This window comes from Pseudopipra pipra, chromosome 3 (genome assembly GCF_036250125.1).
Source record: "Pseudopipra pipra isolate bDixPip1 chromosome 3, bDixPip1.hap1, whole genome shotgun sequence".
Lineage (NCBI taxonomy): Eukaryota > Metazoa > Chordata > Aves > Passeriformes > Pipridae > Pseudopipra > Pseudopipra pipra.
In genome coordinates, this window is record NC_087551.1 from 71,626,594 (window position 1) to 71,644,749 (window position 18,156).

At 37.8% G+C, this 18,156-nt stretch overlaps 2 protein-coding genes across 4 annotated transcripts in view; one reads left to right on the top strand and one right to left on the bottom strand.

Moving 5' to 3' along the window:
- The window catches only part of RTN4IP1 (reticulon 4 interacting protein 1), an 82,289-nt gene that overhangs the window by 36,241 nt on the left and 27,892 nt on the right, over window positions 1-18,156 (top strand). The gene's annotated exons all lie outside the window — the stretch shown is intronic.
- Window positions 1-18,156, bottom strand: part of CRYBG1 (crystallin beta-gamma domain containing 1) — a 48,368-nt gene that overhangs the window by 10,981 nt on the left and 19,231 nt on the right. Inside the window, exons 8-18 of the mRNA XM_064649846.1 lie at window positions 17,955-18,094; window positions 14,673-14,799; window positions 14,303-14,338; window positions 13,751-13,893; window positions 13,373-13,499; window positions 13,138-13,283; window positions 7,094-7,220; window positions 6,882-6,914; window positions 5,069-5,178; window positions 4,714-4,843; window positions 898-1,037 (exon numbers count right to left, since the gene is read on the bottom strand). Coding sequence (XP_064505916.1) covers window positions 898-1,037; window positions 4,714-4,843; window positions 5,069-5,178; window positions 6,882-6,914; window positions 7,094-7,220; window positions 13,138-13,283; window positions 13,373-13,499; window positions 13,751-13,893; window positions 14,303-14,338; window positions 14,673-14,799; window positions 17,955-18,094 — 1,259 coding nt within the window. The remainder of the gene's footprint in view (window positions 1-897; window positions 1,038-4,713; window positions 4,844-5,068; window positions 5,179-6,881; window positions 6,915-7,093; window positions 7,221-13,137; window positions 13,284-13,372; window positions 13,500-13,750; window positions 13,894-14,302; window positions 14,339-14,672; window positions 14,800-17,954; window positions 18,095-18,156) is intronic.

Below are 18,156 nucleotides of genomic sequence, written 5' to 3' on the forward strand. Positions count from 1 at the left end.
TCTACAGATCTGGTATTAGCCATCCACTTGAGGGCAGCCTTAAGCTTTCCAACAGCATCTCTCTAACACACTCCTTGGAAATTTACCTCTTCAAAAGAACACATTTAAATGCAAAGCAACAGTAATGTGGATCTGTTGTTTAAAAAAAGTCGCATTCTTTAACTTAGAAAGAAAAATAAGAACATATACTTGAGACAAATATCTTAGAGGTTAAAAACAGAGAAAAAAAACAAAAAGAGAAATGTAACAGATCTACTGGAACCCTAGAAGATAGCACAGTAATTTTAAAAATTCTTCCGAACAGCTTTTAAACTTCATCACAGACTGTTTTTTTACATTCTTTTCAAGAGTACATTTAGAGAACAAAACTTCTTAAAAACAGCTAACAAATTTAACTGCTAGATTTACAACCCAGGGTCTCATCCAATTCCTGAAGAAAAAAGGGATGATTACTAATGCCAGAGGGGGCCAGATAATGATCTGATTGTAACACTGTGTCCATAACAAGGTTAAAGGATGAAAATTTTGAACTTATGACACAGATCACAAAGTGAATGATTTTTTTATGACTGAGATCTAAACCAAGAGCACAGAAGTTGGATGCTATATGAGCTGACTTTCATAATATGGCATGAGAGATGACACTAGTTTCCTTGTGAGCTTTATTCAAATTCATTTCAACTTCTAGCACAGGACACCAGTCAGGGAAAACACTGTTGAAACAGGAAAATGAAATGAAGTGAAAATGCTCCGTAAGAAGAAACTGCTCTGCAAGAAGAAAATGCACTACGCACATTATGATATTCTAATTTTACATTCCTTGGTTCTTAGCACCTGTAATGTTTCTGTTGAACAAGTACATCATTCTACAGAATCAAAAAGTAATTTTAAACTTACATGCCACCAAGGACTTGAACTGAAGCTATTCGAGGACTGTATCCCAGGAACTGGAGATTTAAGATTTCTGTACTGAATTCCATTTTCTTTCCTTGGAAACCTGTCTTTTCAAAAAGAGCTATGCAGGGTTCAGACAGCTCCTGCAAAGGGAAGATGAGCACTTTTTATAGGATGTTAGAACTCCAGATGGTGACTGTGAACATCATTACTCCACACAACCCTTTTATTTCAGAGGTTTCTTGATTGTATAAGATCAAAGACAATGTTTTTGCTCTACAACAAGTTATTTAAAAGAAATTTAAAAAGTCATAAAAACCTGTTATTCAAAACACACAAGAGATCTTCTTGCATGGAACATAAAACTTCCTTATCTTAAGGCACACACAAACATCTCTGTGGTTGATTCTTGCATAATATCTTTAAGTATGTTTCAAAATACATTTTAATCAATGCCAAATCCCTTTTCCATTGCGCCAAACCCCACTCATTGTAGGAATTTTCATCTTCAGACCCAAACACATGGGTTTGATTTTCTACAGCTTCAAATGATGACAGCCCTGTCACTACTGCTTATCACTTACTGCTTTCATTTATAACTTTTACAGTAGGTTATAGCAACATCAATCTCTGACTAGACAAAAGCTGCAAAATTCATACTTCTGAGGTGAAATTCACGACAAGTGAAAACTGTAAAATTCGAATCCTCCAAAATGGGGAAATGACTTTTCTCCCCCTCTGTCAAAATGCTTCTGGTGTCAAAGGAATTGTGCCTACATGAAACTCCCTGTATCACTGTATCCAATTTAAACATCTTCTGGATAACAAACCTCGGACTCTTTTCTGTGGGGAAAGGTATCTGTAGTGGACTGGAAATAACCTCTCACAATTTAGGCCTTCCTGTGGAAGCTGGGAAGTAGGGTTTGAAATCCCCCAGGGTAAAGTCATTTAAGCCTGAGTGTCTCGGTGTTACAGTGTACACTCATAGACAGAAATGACACTGCCCCTCCCTTTCTCACAAGTCTTCCAGCAACGACTGCATAAAAGCAATGCCTTAGCCAGAAGAGTTCCTTCCTTCTGGCATGTGTTCAGCATACTCAAACACATCAAATGGATCGGGAACGCCTGACATGACACAAAGTCTCGACAGACTCCCATCTGGCCTCAGGCATGGAAACAGGCCCTCCAAGGCAGACCTGGCTCCATACATGCGTGGCAGCTCATATATGCATGCTTCCATGTGACTTTGTTAAGCAAGACCTCACATCTACCAATTTCTAGACAGTGCTTAAATTCCTCTTTAGTTTTCCTCTAGATGTTTAAGGGCTCAGATGATGCATGAGCATCACCATTATCTGCGCAGCAGTCCAGGTTATCGCACAGCAGCTGAGCTCTGCTTTCTGATGGTACACATGCTGCTAAGCTGTGGAAAATGCCAGGAGAGGCCTTTTAGCTTACTCCAAAATTAGAGCATGCTCATCCCCACCACTGAGTGTGAAAGGCTAACACCAGTTAGACTGTCACACATCACCACAGGTAAAGAGCCTAACAGGAACAGTCGCACCACACTGATGTCCCAGTACCTCTGACCACTCAGCCCTTTTACAGAACAGCACCTGTACTCTGAGACATGCAACTGCTCAGACAGCAGCCCTTCAGCCACATACAGTGCTTTAGAAATAATCTACTTCCAAAGAAAACATGAGACAGAAAAGGAAATCCTCCAATCTTCTGCCACACCTTACACTCTGGGCATTCTCTGGATTCAGCAGCAACACTGTTAGATAAAGCATTCCCTGGAGAGAGAAGTGCAACATCAGCTCATGAATTTTTCTTTCAGTACTTCCCATGTACTGCACTGTATGAAGCTGGTGTTCCTACATTTAGTTATTCCACAGAGTTGCTTGTTAAAAAGAGGTATTTTCAGCATGACTGTTCAAGCATAAGCCACGTTCACAGTTTTTTTTATAATACATTCAGGAAACAGAACATGTATCAAATTCAAGAAGGAAAAATGCTGTTTTCCATCTACAGCACAACCATGTGGAGCACACAAAGCAAGCACAACCAAGCAAAGATATAGTGGCATAAAAACCCCAAAAACCTCAAGCTTATAAACAAAAGCTCTTTTAACTTTCACTTACAAGTTTATCAAATATCCCTTTAATTTCCTTTTTTTTTATGGTCCCCATAAATGAATCCCAGCAAAAGGGAGTTTAATTAGATTAGTACAATAATGTGACATATTAAAACACCAAAGGTGCTTCTTGTATAGAAATGTCACAGAAAAATCATGAGGAAAGTTATAGAAAGGGCATATGGTGGGGAGGAATTAAGATTGGCACTGCCAAAAAAACAGTTCCAAAATTAGTCTGACAGGTAGCTAGAATAATAAGGTTCGAGCTTTTGGAAAATCATCAAAGACGAACAATATGATCATTTCTGTCTAACCGCTTATTCTTTCTGTTTTGGTTTGCTAATAAACCACTGAGCAAAGCAAGCTATTTTCCTTTTCTCTGCAACTAGGAAGCCTCTGGAAAAGGAAGCAGCAGCACATGATTTGCAGACAGATGCAGCTCTGTGCTACTGTCTCAAGTGTGATAAACTGTAGGACTAGTACAAGTTTCACAAGTGAAAAGAACTTAAAAGAGGCACAGAACTGGCATTTGGCTGTTTTAAGACAACAGTCTCTGTCACAAATAATAAATCTTTCCAAAGTAAGCATTTTGAACCCAAGAATTCCTGACATTTACAGAAGAGCCTATTTTAATTCATGGTGATCACCCACCAAGCTTGGCTAGAAACAATTCTATTGTTTTTAATAGGATCTGTCTACTAGACAGCCAAAGAGTTCAGAAGGCAGACATACTTGTTGCACGTGTTTGTTTACAGGGTACATCAAAATGCTCAAGACATGAAAGAGGATGACACATTTTAGTTCTCTGTCAACTGCTATGCCACTGAGAGGTTACAAAAATTACAGTGGAGTGAAATAAGGTTGCCAAATTCAAAGAAGAGAGTCAATAGTGAACTCCTCCTTTTTAAAAATGAGTACCACCTCCTCATATTGCTGTTAAGTTCCTGGAATCTTGACCACATTTTTCTAGTAATTACTTTGATCTTAAAAGATATTTGCAGATTCCATAAGTGATCCATCATAATGATTGGTTATAGGATTGAGCAAACGTGTTCCTTACCACTGGTGAGTTACAAAACATGTAAATGTAGTTTAATTTGTATCCACCACACACAACACTGCCTAATTTTGCCAAATGGCATTGGGTGTTGCTTTTCTTCATCTAGAAGTGTGCATTTCCCTGATGATACCAACAGTGTTTTATAATTACATGTATTTCATGCAAAGTTGCTTAGTTATGTCTGCTTTTTTAATATGCATCAAAAACAAGGTCCACATTACAGATATTTCTGCACACTGTTCTACCACTTTCTCAACCCACTCTAAGTGGTCTCTCCTACTGGGAAATAGTCTGACATATTCTTGACTCTTTACAAGTTCTTTTATAAGCTGTTATTAAGAACAGGGATCCCTGGCAGCTGCTTCTGTGATGTCTTCCTTGCAAAAACTGCACAGAGGTCAAAACCAACGTGACTGACTGCAGCTAGGACATGTAACTGCTACTGCATAGAAGAAAAAAACCCCAAAAACACACACACAAAAAAACCCCCAACACCAAAAAACCCCCATGCCTACTCTGTTGTCTGTGTACCTTAGAATTTTTACTGTTGCAAAAAATAGAGAGGTCAGAATCATCACTGTATTAACCTTTACTTTACAATATTTCTAATAGCTTTACTTACAATATTTATAATCCGTAAAGATTTTAAAATTGCTTGGGGTGAACAACCCATCGCTGCTAGATCAGGATAGGTTCCTTCTTCTAACACATACTGGTTACCAGAGAATTCTTCTTCGTCATACACTATGCAGCTGCAGGAGGAAGGAGAAGAAATTGCCTCTTAAGACATCTGTGCAAGTAAAATGCAGAAACATTATTTACAATGTTTTGTCCTGAAAGACTGATGTGCAAACTGCAAAGTATTGTCCTCTGTAAGTCCCCATATGTGAAACCACTTCAAGTGTTAGAAAGCTGGTTGCTTTTCTAAAACTTATACTATCTTAGCAATTTTGTAGTATCCATTCAGTATAACTTACCTGCCATCTAAAATTTTTGAAGACTTCACAGCAAACGAATCAATACATCTCGTGTTTCTTTCAAATATTTGGCAGTTACCCTTGAATTCAGGCTCTGAAAATAACTGGACCTTTAAAAAGTTATAAACATATTTAAAAACAATTCATTCTTCTACCTTCAGTAACGTCTCTACCACTACTTCTATAATTAGATTAAAACATACTTAAAACACACAGATTTCCTCACTTACATATATTTTTTGTTACCTCTTCAGTCTTGCAATCCTTGTTCTAGACAGCAAGGTAACAATTCTAAAAATTACTTCTGGCTGTAAATCACTCAGTAACAAACAAAATAATTAAAACAACACTAGTGAAAATAGCTCCTCGGTGTACTTGCTGGAAAAATTTTTTAATTCCCACAGAATGGCCAGGGTAGGCATACATTTAGTAAATGGCCATAAAAAGTTTTCTATTATCAATCCACTTTATCTCCAAAATACATACTCTTTCCCGTAAGTGAAAACTCTCTGCCTCTCAGAACTCAAATGGTGCATAATCTTGGCAACAGGCATGGTATATATTCCCAGGGTAGATGGGCTTTATGTGCCTGTTAACTGCTATAGATACGGTCATGTTGATTCTTTCTCTGCTCAGAGGATAAGAGAGGGTATGTCACCCACAGTCTTTTGTCCTTGTTTAAAAAAAAAAATATTCTAAGCAGCAAACTTGCTAATTTGGTTAGAGGATAATTAACCATGATCACCCAGAAGTCATTCACATTATCACATGCCTACCAGCTTTATTCACTCTTAACAGAGATACGAGTGTGGGCATGTACAGCGTTCTTCAAAGAACATACTGACGATGGATGCAAAATATTGACTGAAAGGCATTACTTCTTTGCTTCCTTAGGAAAAGGTCTTCCCTAGGATAGGGTCTTAATAGGCACTTAATATAGAGATGCAAATAATTTTTCACGCACATAGCTGAGATTTTTATTCCCCATAGTTTATATATTATCCCTACGTGAGAGATTCCAGTGAGGCATGCTACTAATCAGGAGTGCAAAAGAAGTCAGCTAATGTATTTCTCCCTACTTTTTAGTTCTATGATACACTCACCATTTTGACTGAAATGAAAATAAAAAAATAACTTTGTACAGGGAAAAACCTGAAAAGGTTCAGAATTAAGAAAGGATGAAAAAAAAGACACCCACTAGCCTCATGTAGTCAAAACTACATATTAGTACTTTCCCACAGGAGACAGTCCAATGTAGAAATATGTTAAGTCGCTGAAGAGACAAGTTTGCCTGCCATTTCCTTCTCTTAAGTTATTGGCAAAGATGGCACTTTTAAGCCCAACTCAGCAGTTGTGAGTGAACAAGACTCCCTTGAATTAGCAGAACTGTTAACTAAATAAGAGGTCCAAAAGTAATTAAGCCACAACTGTACCACAAAAAACAACATCTATCTTGTAGACACTCGCCTCAGCAACAGACTTCAGGTACCTGCACCTCTGCATAGAGGGCTGCAGGCTGCAGCTCCTCAAAACAATCACTGATGCCCTGAAAGAGCTCACTTGCTGAACCAAGACATTGCCAGTGCCCTAAGGAAGTTCTGATGGCAATTGTTTATTAAATCCCACTTTCCTTAGCTCTTAATGCCTTACTCAAGAGGTTTAGAAAGCAGCCTTCCTTCACCTGCAGTTCTCACTCTTTGTCTGACTAGTAGCTATCTATGCAAATACCTGGGTGTTACACTGGACAAAAATCCCTTTCTTTACCTACATGTCACTATACAGTATGTTTCATGCACTTAGACAAGCATCTTACCTTGACTTTGCGCCTTTCACTTCCAACAAAATCCTGCAAAAGTTTTGAGGGAAAAAAAAGGGAAAAACATATTCAATAGTGATAAGATAACATACCAAAGTTTACTATCAACTATTGTTTAAAGAATGTAAATAAAATGAATTTGGTAGAAAAAGTATAGTTTCAAATACTTAAGAGAAACTTGCAAAAGAAGTATAAAATTAGGTCCTTACCATGACAATGGGTTGAACTGAAGATATTTTGCAATTCTTTCCCCCCCATGCCTCAATGCTGGGATATAGCCCTTTAGCCAGTATATACTGCTCCCCCGTAAACTCAGGATTCTCATAAGCCACCCATCTAAAAGAGAAAGAAGAGGAGGGTGATCAGAAATCACACTACATTTCCAAAACACAAATGGGTATATTCATTACTGTCTTAATGTAAGAACAAATAAAAAATTTCTTAAGTGCCAAACTGATGCTATTAAAACCCTAAACAAACCAGTGCATCTAATACGGCACACTCCATGTAAACTTAACTTCCATTAGTGCTACTGTGTCAATACAAATCAAAGTGAATTAGCTAAAGCAGACCACAAGTTCAGACATCTGCTAGATATCCTAAAAGCTGTCTACAGTAAGAGTATTTTGAGATGTTTTACAATTCTATTATTTCACCTAGAACAAGTTCTTCTCTAAAACACAAAACTAGACATAACAGAATACAGCTTTTTGGATAAAACTAACTTTCAGAGTCATCTGGGCAGTAAAGATGGGAATAGTGGCTTTTAATGTTGCCTGTAGCAACAGTTCAGTTGTGTGTAAGCAAATACACACCCAAATAGAAAGCTGAGCTGCAACAACAGGCATAAATACCAACGACAGCAGGCTGTTCCCTGCTAGGAATCAGAGACATCAGCAGAAAGAACACCCTTGAAAGTTAAGCATCAAAACCATAAAAAATTTGACCAGATTTCTGTATTTAAATTCAAAGCCATTATTATAACTACTTAGTCAGATTTCATGCCTGACAGAGGCCACAAACTCCAGAGTTCTGCATCAGTCAGAATATGCCTTTTTGAAAGACATTCAGCTTTTGAAATGACACACTTAAAAAGCAACCAAATCACTACATATCTCTCTCCAATGTTCAATTACCCCTGCAGTGCTTTAGGTCCAGTCTGAAATATCTGCTATCAGTTATAGCCTTGCTATGCAAAGTCTACTACATTCAATCATTCAATGAACCTTCTGCTATGGCATTCTTCTAACCCTGGTTCCATACTGAAAGCCCAGAAAGAGCACTCCCTCAATCGGTACTACCTTTGATTTTGTGATAACCTGCATAACTTCTCTTACCTTTCACTGCTAGACTTTCCCTTTCCCATAATTACATTTACAGTCTTTTTTCTGACTGGTTGTTTTTTTGTGCCCATATGAGAACAGGCCACAGTAGCAGCTGAATTTCATTCATTATATTTATGCAGGGATCAGGACCTCTTGCTGGCTCCTGGTTCTACAAGAAAATCTTCCACTAATAGTCAACCAACTTTCAATTTTAGCCAATGTGGTGCATAATGAGCATACACTAGGTTATGCCAAAACCCACTTTCAGTGGCTTCAGAAACTTACTGAGTTTCAACACTAACAAAAAATTTCATATCATAAAGCAGTAAAATGGTAAAATGGAACTTATAATTTGCAGTGGAAGATAACTCTCACCACCTAAATTCACCATAAAATGATCTATGTGTGTCGAGCAATTGGATTTTACTAAGCTGCAAGTTTATTCCAAGTACAAATGCCAGAGTATCTGCAGATATACGATGGGGGATAACCTCAAACTGAAATAAAGCTGCATCAACATGTATGTGCTGAGAGTATGAACTTTGTATTACTTGTCCATGGCAAACACTCAAATAATGATTCACATACATCACTATTCACATCTCTTGGTTTGCCTCAGATATAATCAATTATTCTAACTTGTTACGCACTAATTACTTACGGCATATTTCAAGGCCCATTTCAAAATCACCTCAGAGTAATTCATCAAAGAGACATTGGTATGTACAATAAATTGAGCAGACAGTTCAAATGTCTCAGGTGTGTCTATACCTGTATACCACATATACCAAAAGCAGTGAAAATGAGGGTTCCTTAAATAATTCCTTCAGCAGACATTCATTAGATTTTCCAATGCACAAATGTCAGGGTACAACTACGGTGCATGACAGTTTAACTTGATTGACATCTATGAAAGCAAGTGTTTCTGATATTAAGTGAATTATAAAACACATCAGACGCCTCCTAAAAATCTCTTGATAGCAGTTTAGTTTCCCCCATCTAAAAAGAAGCTTGAATGCAGAAGTAATCAACAAATCTGAGCTGCACATGTTTACTTTAAGATAAATGGAATTTAAATAAGTACCCTCCTTCCATGAAGTTACTTAGGGAGTTTCTAGAGTCAGGCCTTAATGGTGAAATACCTGAGCTTCTCCATTTCATTCGGAAGTCCGTACAAGCTGTTGAAATTAGTAATAACAACATGAAGGACAGGCAGCTGAATTCAGTACCAGCCAAACCTGTCAGACTTCAAGACTAACCCTAGGATGGAGCACTGCCTTAATCCAACTTCTGACTTAACTGAAAGGCCTGGAGAGCAAGACACTGCCTCCATATCTGAGCAGGAGAGCAACATTCCAGCTGCCAGGCACGACAAAAACTGAAGTACTGCTCTGCAGCATGGCAACAACCACCCTGCCCCACAGGGAGCGAGTTCTCCTAACACAACAGATTTTGTAACCCCTAGCTGTACAAATTGCCTTGGCAAGGCTGAGCAACAGCTTCATCCCAGGTGGCTGGCAGGAGGGTGCTGGAGACTCCTCTGCACCATCCATGCCCCTGAAACCAACGGTTAATACTATTACACTCAGAGAATCTTTCTCCAAATCCCTCTACGTATGATGTCAAGGAAGTGCAGCTCCAAACAGGGTCAGGAAGAACAGCCAATAATATAATCCAGACATAGGTAACTCACTAAAAATCAGCTTTGCCCATGGTTAGCCCAATATTCACCTTCTCTAACTTTGGGAGGAAGCGGGGAGGGGGCACCAAAAAGTTAACTGGCACTTGCAGATTTGTAGCATGATTAACAGAGAGGATGAGGGAATAAAATTTTGTTTATAGGAAAGAGAGAAAAGAGGTTCATCATACCCCCTTTGTGACTGTGACTCCTAGTATCCAAGGGACCTGCGAACTTTCATTTTGTGACTCCTTTTAAGGTTTTTGCCAAACATCAGTCCAGAGATAGGGAGAAGTGGATGCTTTGTTTGAAGGGCTCTTGCCCTCTTCTACACCCAGTGGAGGTTTGCTCTTGTACCTTGTGTCTCTTTAGTTTCACTCATGTTACCTCCCTGACTACATCTCAATTAAATTTACTACCTTCTGGTTTCTTCTAGTGTATGAACTACTCAACACCTAATTATTTCCTTAATATCACTATCCATAGGTACACTAGAAGCAGCCAAATTTACACTGTGGACTAATTACTTGATAACTAGGGGAAAACCAGGCTGATTACACAACTACAGTAAACAATGCCTACATTAAAAAAAAAAAAAAAAATCTGGAAAAGTTCTTCCAGCAAGTTCTAAAACAATTAACTAAAACACAGAGGCTTCTTCAGGAGTTCTGGCAAAAGTTTGCTGTGTTTATGGATAAAGAAAAGGCACGTTGCAAGTGTACAATTCCTGTGATTTTGATCACTATTAAGTCTAAGTCTGAAGAGCTTTTAAGCAGAGAGGAAATCAAAATTGTACAACAGATGGTTTTAGTACTTGCTTGAACTTGTAAAGGGTGTTACCTGTTGCTAGTAAATACTTCCATTTTCCGCCACTTCACATTCTGCCAATTTAGAAGTAAAGATCAAACCCTACTTAAAAGAAGAAAAGCCTCTCCTATTTTCAGGCAGTTTGGATTACTTACTCTCACCCTAATGGCAGAAAAATAATTTTTGGATTTTATGCTTGTCCAGTCTCTGAAGAATGCTCAAAAGCAAAACATTTTCATTTTTAAAGAAGTCAATACTCATAACCTTAGGATAAATTTTTCAGGCTGCCTTTACAATGGATTTAGCAAAGACATTAAAATATTGCTTAGAAACATAGTTTAGAAACAAAATAGCTGAAAATCTTAATACAGCTAGTGCTCAATTACGCCAAAACAGAATATTCACTCCCCAGATGCAGAACTGGGCTGTCTTCAGCATACTGTTTAGAGCTTCAGTTGAGCTCAGAACTTGTTCAGCAGTATCTGTGCACTGCAGTGTCAGGCTTTCTTTTCTTTGACATACCCTTTAAATTACAGAGCAATCATTTGATTAATTTTAATTATGTGGGAAATACAGATCATCTGTTACATCTGTTACTGCTCTAACTGCTTACCCCAGACACCTGTAGTTAAAAAACTGCAATGAAAGGTTCAGGGCTTCTTATATTTTTGACTTTTTATTTTAATGAAGTACTTTCAATACGATACTAGGAAGGTTACTTCGAAATATTATGACAAGCTTTTACTGAATCTGTCACAATTCACTATGTCATCGTCTGCATTACAGTCTAAACAGCTCAGTAAATTGCTCAGTGGATTATTCACTGCTCTATGACAGATTTCTTGGAAAGAAGGATATAAAAAAATCTTCTACCTGAACAGATGGTTAACACTTAAAATAAAGCACTGTATTACCAAACATGACTTAACACGAATCATTCAAGCTTTCTGACACATTAACATTTAGTAAGAACACCACCACAAAACCCCCAAATACTCATAACCTCTCTGGAAAGAAAGAAAAGGTTCATAACCACCTGTTATGAACAATGCATCTAAATTTTTAAAAAGCTTATTGCTACAAATTACATCTTTCAGAAACTACAAGGTGAAGACTACAGGAGCAGTGGCAGAGTCTGTGGGACAAGTTTTGTTCATAATGACTTCTATCCACCTTTGCCATCAGAGTATTAGAGTCACTCTTAATTACTACAATACTCAAACTCAAGTATGATTTCTACCTCAGCAGCAACAGACACATTTACTAGAACAACTACACAAAGGGCATGATAGGTAACCCACAATTTGTTTCCCAACCTTCTGAGGTGACTCTTTCCCATTAATCTCCCTTGCATATTACAGAAGACAAAAGACCACAGCAGCTTCAAAGGTCACCAGGCAGAAAAAAACCTGCTGTTGCACCATATTCATATACAAATTAAAAGCATTCCTCTGGAATGCACTGAGCTTGATTCTGCAACCTTTATCCAGACAAAACTTGCAGAGATATTGCACAGATAACACACAGAAAGATTTAGGGAGCGGCTCGGTAAGCAGAACTTTCAGCAAGTAACCTGCATGCACACTAGGCAGGGAGACAGACTACACGTCTCACACTCTTTTGGTTCTACTACTTTACTTAATTTTGTGTATTTGCAGCCATGATTGCTAATACTTGTCTGTATTTCTGAAATAATTTGATACAGTCTGCAAGGCTGTGCAACTCAATTTGCAACTGATGTACTAGACAAATCAAACAACAAAGTCTATCAGCTTATCAACGGCATGTGATAGCGCTCATGGCACAAAGAGTTGAAGAGTTGGATTTGTTAATGGCCATGGCCAATGCAACATTTTGGGAACAACTGTGTTAAAAAAAACCCAAACAAACAACAAAAACAACACCACAGCACTAAACCACCCCTAACCTAGAGCATTCAATTCAAAAGCAATGTTAATTTTCAGAGCAGTTACTCTCCTTAATATCAGAATGTATAAGTGAGCATGGTAAGAGTTATCTCCATTTTACACACAAGTGAGAGAAAGAGCAAGGAATCTGCCTGTGGTTAAATGCAAGAAGCCTGGAAATTAGTTCCAAAACTAGTAATTATTTTCATAGCAATTTTGCTGTTGAAATGCTTAAAATGAAATACAGCCACAAGAACAAGCTATTTCTCCCTCTCTGATGAAATGTCATCTCATACTTTCACACTTTGGGTATCAATAAGTCAGCGTTTCCTGGGACCATCTTATTGTGAGAAGAAATATGATTTACTGTACACATTCAAAAAACTTTACTTTTCATATTCTGCAGTCCAGGGCAGAAAATTTTACCTGGAGACATAGACATTAGAAGTCAGTGTTGAAAAATATCTGCAAATACTATCAAATTCTAAAAAGAATAGCACATCCAAAATTAAACAGTGATTAAAAATATCACTTACATGCCACTTAACACATTTATAGACTGTGTCCTCAGCCCATATCCAGTGTCTTTCAAATTGGAAATAATTCCTAACACATTAATATTGGAACCCTTTGATCCAAAGTCTTTTTCACTGTACATTATCATATGGGAGCTTGTGAAGTCCTGTTAAAACAAAGAGAAGCACCATAAGGAAAATGCCACAACATCTCAGAGCACTCAGGAGATGCCTACAACGTGTTCTTGGAACTTACGCCAACAATTGGTCGCAGTGACTGCACCTCCTCATCATAGCCACCCCAATCTGTCCAATCCTGATACGCTCCTTCTTCCAGCAAGTACTGATGGCCTTCAAATCCAGGCTTCTCATAAGCGACCCAACTAAACAACAACAACAGAGTCCGCATGTGAAAATGGACAAGAGCCACTCCGTGTTTTTATGAAGCAGATACAGATGTGTGATATTTGTTCTTTCACTGTGAGTATTTTCAAATTTAACCCAGGAATATACCTCAACCCAAAAACTAGGAAAACAGATAAAATAAACAAGTACTGAATTTATCCACTGCAATTTCCAGCCTATGGAGTTACTATTTCAGCTGAAGGGGAAATACCGTTTTTTCCAGACTTACACTCCTCCCAGTACTTTCATGGATCCCACTGATGTAAGTGGAAGTCTCGTCTTTTCTTCTGATTCCTTGTCATCAAGCATAAAGATCTCAGATTCTACTTCCACATGTCTCCCTTCAAAGAAAGGCTTCTCATAAACAATTATCTGTAGTGGAAATAAAGTAAAAGAAAAGTTGCAGAGAGCACGATAAATTCTGACAACAAACAGGTTTTTTTGCATGGGCACATAGGGAGAAAGCAAGATGATGAAACCAACTAGTGGGATCTCTCTATTCACCATAAGAGGTCTTTCCTTTAGAGATGCAACTTGGGGGCTTGAATATTCATTACCAATCTGCATTATCCAGACTGCTGTTAATACTGTCATATATGTATGCGATGGGTGCATAAACCTGACAGAAATTGCAATTTCATGGTGTGGTCACACACAAAGGGACTAGCCACTAAGCCATCGGTAGCTGGTACACAATCAAGACATACTTATCTACCCGTACATGGTTTTTGCAGTTCATGTGTTGTAAAATAGCTTTGGACACTCAAACGCTGACTTTTACCTTTGGCTCTCCACTGAATTCAACTTTGCGACCACCCTGCAAAAGAAAAAAAAAAAAAAAAAAGAAGAAAAAAAATAAGCTGCCTATACGTAGACAATTTATAGGCATCTCTAAGAGTCATCGATTCTTTACAAGAAGGCAGGATTAAGATAAATCTTCCTTGAAGAGCAGAAGCAAAAATAAGAAGCAGATTAATGGCAGAAACGGATGCAATCAAATGTTGAACGTTCAAGAATTTTATAGACTAAAAATTTTGGGGTTTTTAAAGAGTTACATTTATGCAAATCTTGAAAAATCTAGCCACATTAATACATTATTTCTAACACGTAAACATAGGTCATTTAACTTGCAAGTAAGAACAATAATTTACCATTTTCAAGGGCCTCATTGACCTAATGTAGGCTTCCTTCTTCTCCCAAAATGCTAAATTAGGATATTCACCAGGCTCCAACATTAGAGGGACTCCCTGGAAACCAGGTTCTTCATAAAGAAGCCATCTAAAGTAGAGGGGGTAGAGGGAGAAACGCAAAAGATAAAAACCCCAAAGCATTTCTGAACAGTAAAGAATAAGACAATATGCTTACTTTAGGAAAGACATCATCGTATCTGTAACAAAACTTTGTTTCTTTACCATCAAAATTGCCAATTACAAGCTGGCATACTGACAAACTTCTCTGCCTGTGCAGGAACCAACACATGTTTTGTTTGAACAGGCAAAAAATCCCAAAACAAACCAGCACAACGAACAGTTAAAAATTTGACTCTGTTTTATCTGAAGGTAACCCATGTTTTAGGTTGAAATATCAAGATTTAGGGTTATTCTATTATTTTTAGAACACTTTTAAAATGCAGAAGCAATTTGCAAGAACTTAAAGAACTTTACTAACCTAGACTTTGGATTTGATAACAAATCTATGCAGGAAAAAATTCTAAACTTATGTTATTTACTAATACACAGAAAAACCTGACAACTCCTTAGAAATCTACTTCCTTACAGTTTGTATCTGCTAACAAATCTGCTTTGAATGACATAACTTCCAGAATTCCTGATAGGGACAGCAAGAGTAGTGTTTCAAAGCTTTTTCAAGAAAATTTTAGCCAGTAATCACTTGCTGGAAACAAAGAATCATAGTGCTGATCTCTGCATAAGGATGTCAAAGTATTTCTTCAATTTAAATTTACTGATCTCTGAGAAGTACAGCATGGAACAGTGTAAAACACACATAAAAAGGAACACTTTATGCAGCCAACCCTTTAATTCATGTAAGGATCATAATGTATAAATCTGGTGATACCAAAAAGATATTAAAATAAGCCATCACTTTATCATGCTTAAAAGACAAATTCCAACCTGATGTAAACTTGCACAGGTTGGTATAGTTTTGTTGCAGATACACAGTTCCAAGAAACAAACAAGGTGCTTCAGTTTTACTACTGTCTGTAGCTGAACATTTGGTATATTGTGTGCCCTGTATTCACACTGCTCAGCGAGCCCTCAACTTGTGGCTGGTCACAAGTCTTTTGAGGAGTGGCTGAGGGAACTGGGGTTGTCTAGTGTGGAGAAAAGGAGACTCTGGGGAGATCTCACCTCTCTCTACAACTACCTGAAAGGAGATTGTAACCAGGTGGGGGTTGGCCTCTTCTCACAAGTAAAAAGGGATTGGACAAGAGGAAATGACCACAAGTTGCACCAGGGGAGGTTTAGACTGGATATTAGGAAAAAATTATTCACTGAAAGGGCTGTCAAGCATTGGAACGGGCTGCCCAGGGGAGTGGTGGAATCAACATCCCTGGAGATATTTAAAAAATGTATAGATATGGCCTTTAGGGACATGGTTTAATGCTGGACTTGGCAATGCTGGGTTAATGGTTGGACTCAATCATTTTAAAAGCTCTTTTCCAGCCTAAATGATTCTATGATTCTAACTTCACTCCAAGAACAGAAACACATGAAAGACCAAGGAAGAGTACAGTCAGAAGATAAAGGTGCATTGACTCATTTTTGTTGGCAGCTTTTAACAAACAGCAATTAAGCATGAACACTGGGAAACTTTAAGAAGATACAACCACACCCACATGGCAAGGTGACTCAGAATCAGAGCCTCCCTCATGGCCAATACAGTGAACTTGCCATGCCTATAAACTAAAGGAAAAAAAACCCCAAACCAAAACCCTGCAACATGCAAAAAAGCAGCAGCAATTTACAGACTTTCTCATGCAAGTGACTTCTTTCTAAACTGGACTAATGAACAGACATCTGAGAAAGATAGTTGAAAAATAACCTACTTTGCTTTCTGGTGCTTTCCCTCGAGCGATCCAAATGCAACAAAGAGAGATTAAGACTACAAAGGTTTACACTGATTTAGTACAAAAAATGCTGTCACACTGATGCAAAAGACAGACAAGTCAGAGATGTGCGTAGGCTCTGCGTCCTTTCAAAATTTTTTTTAATTTTACCACTCACAGATAGCTTTTAAGTGAGAGACAGGAATAAAGTTGAGAGGTTGATGAAGTGAATTAATAATCAACCTCCAAATAACACATCTGATTTCATTATTCTTGGGAGACACGTAATTTGGATTAAGCTTGCAGTTCACCAGAAATAACTTCCTGTCAGAGAACCAACTACTTGGACATCTTAAAATTTGCCTATATACCAAAACGCTTCATTTTTTTTTCCAGAAATCAAGGCGTAACTATTTAATTAGATAAAATACCCTTTGTTAACAACTAAAATGTCCTATATATCATGTGGCATATTTGAATACATCTTTGCAATGGTATGTAACACCTGTCTTTAGCTGGGCAGTTTTTGATAGTTAGACCATCTGCAGCAAGTGCTATCAGTGCCCAAACAGAACATGGCTATCAGGCAACAACCGAGTCTATAGACCCTGTTCAGGAGGACCCAACATCATGGAAAGTGGTTCTAGTCTCACTTCTTCTGAAAACAGCCTCCTTCTTCTGCATACCACCAGTACCACTTTGAGGCATATCTTCCATAATGATTTACAAGTTTGTTTAATAAGTCATCACAACTAACATTAGTACAGCACCTGCATTGTTCCTTAGAGGTCTCCTTTCTTGTAAAAGCTTTCTTGGTTCATGACATTACCCTCCTAACTCATATGGTGAGATATTTTCAGGTGACATAATACATGTCCTAAACATCACGATAAAAACACGGATGAAAATGCCCTGTGAAATACAGGAATGTCATATGTCGACTCTGTAAAGCATTAAGCCTTATTTCTTAACAGAAGGACTTAAATATTTTTCTTCTTTTAGTATGATGATTTCAAGTTCAGAAGAAAGAAAGTAGGAAATGTGATCTTATCATAACAGTTATGGTAAGTGTGCCTGAATGAGAAAGAGCAAGAGAGGCAAACTCATTCCTTTGCTGCAAATACACAGGGGTTATTTGGTATTTACTACATGCAAACAGAATAAAAACTAACAAAACATTCTAAGAGGTCAGCCTCTCCAAGAGTGAAGCATTACACTTATGCACTAATGCTACTGTCAACAAAATACTACCAAAATATAGGACTAGAATAAATATAGCCTGCTTGTATGTCTGACAGGTGTAACCAATGGTTTAAAACAAATTCCTTTCATAGCATTACACATTCATAGAGAACTACGTACTTACATGCCCCAATGTACTTTAATAGAACAAGTCTTCTGAGTGGTGCCAAACACCCCAGTTTCTTCAGTGTCATCAAAAAAGGAAGTCACGATTCCTAACCCTTCAGGCTCTGTATACAAATCAATTCGGCAAACCCTGTAATCCTGAAAAATGAAGATTGCCATAATCACTTAATCTGTGCTGTGAGTTCTGTAATTATTGTGGA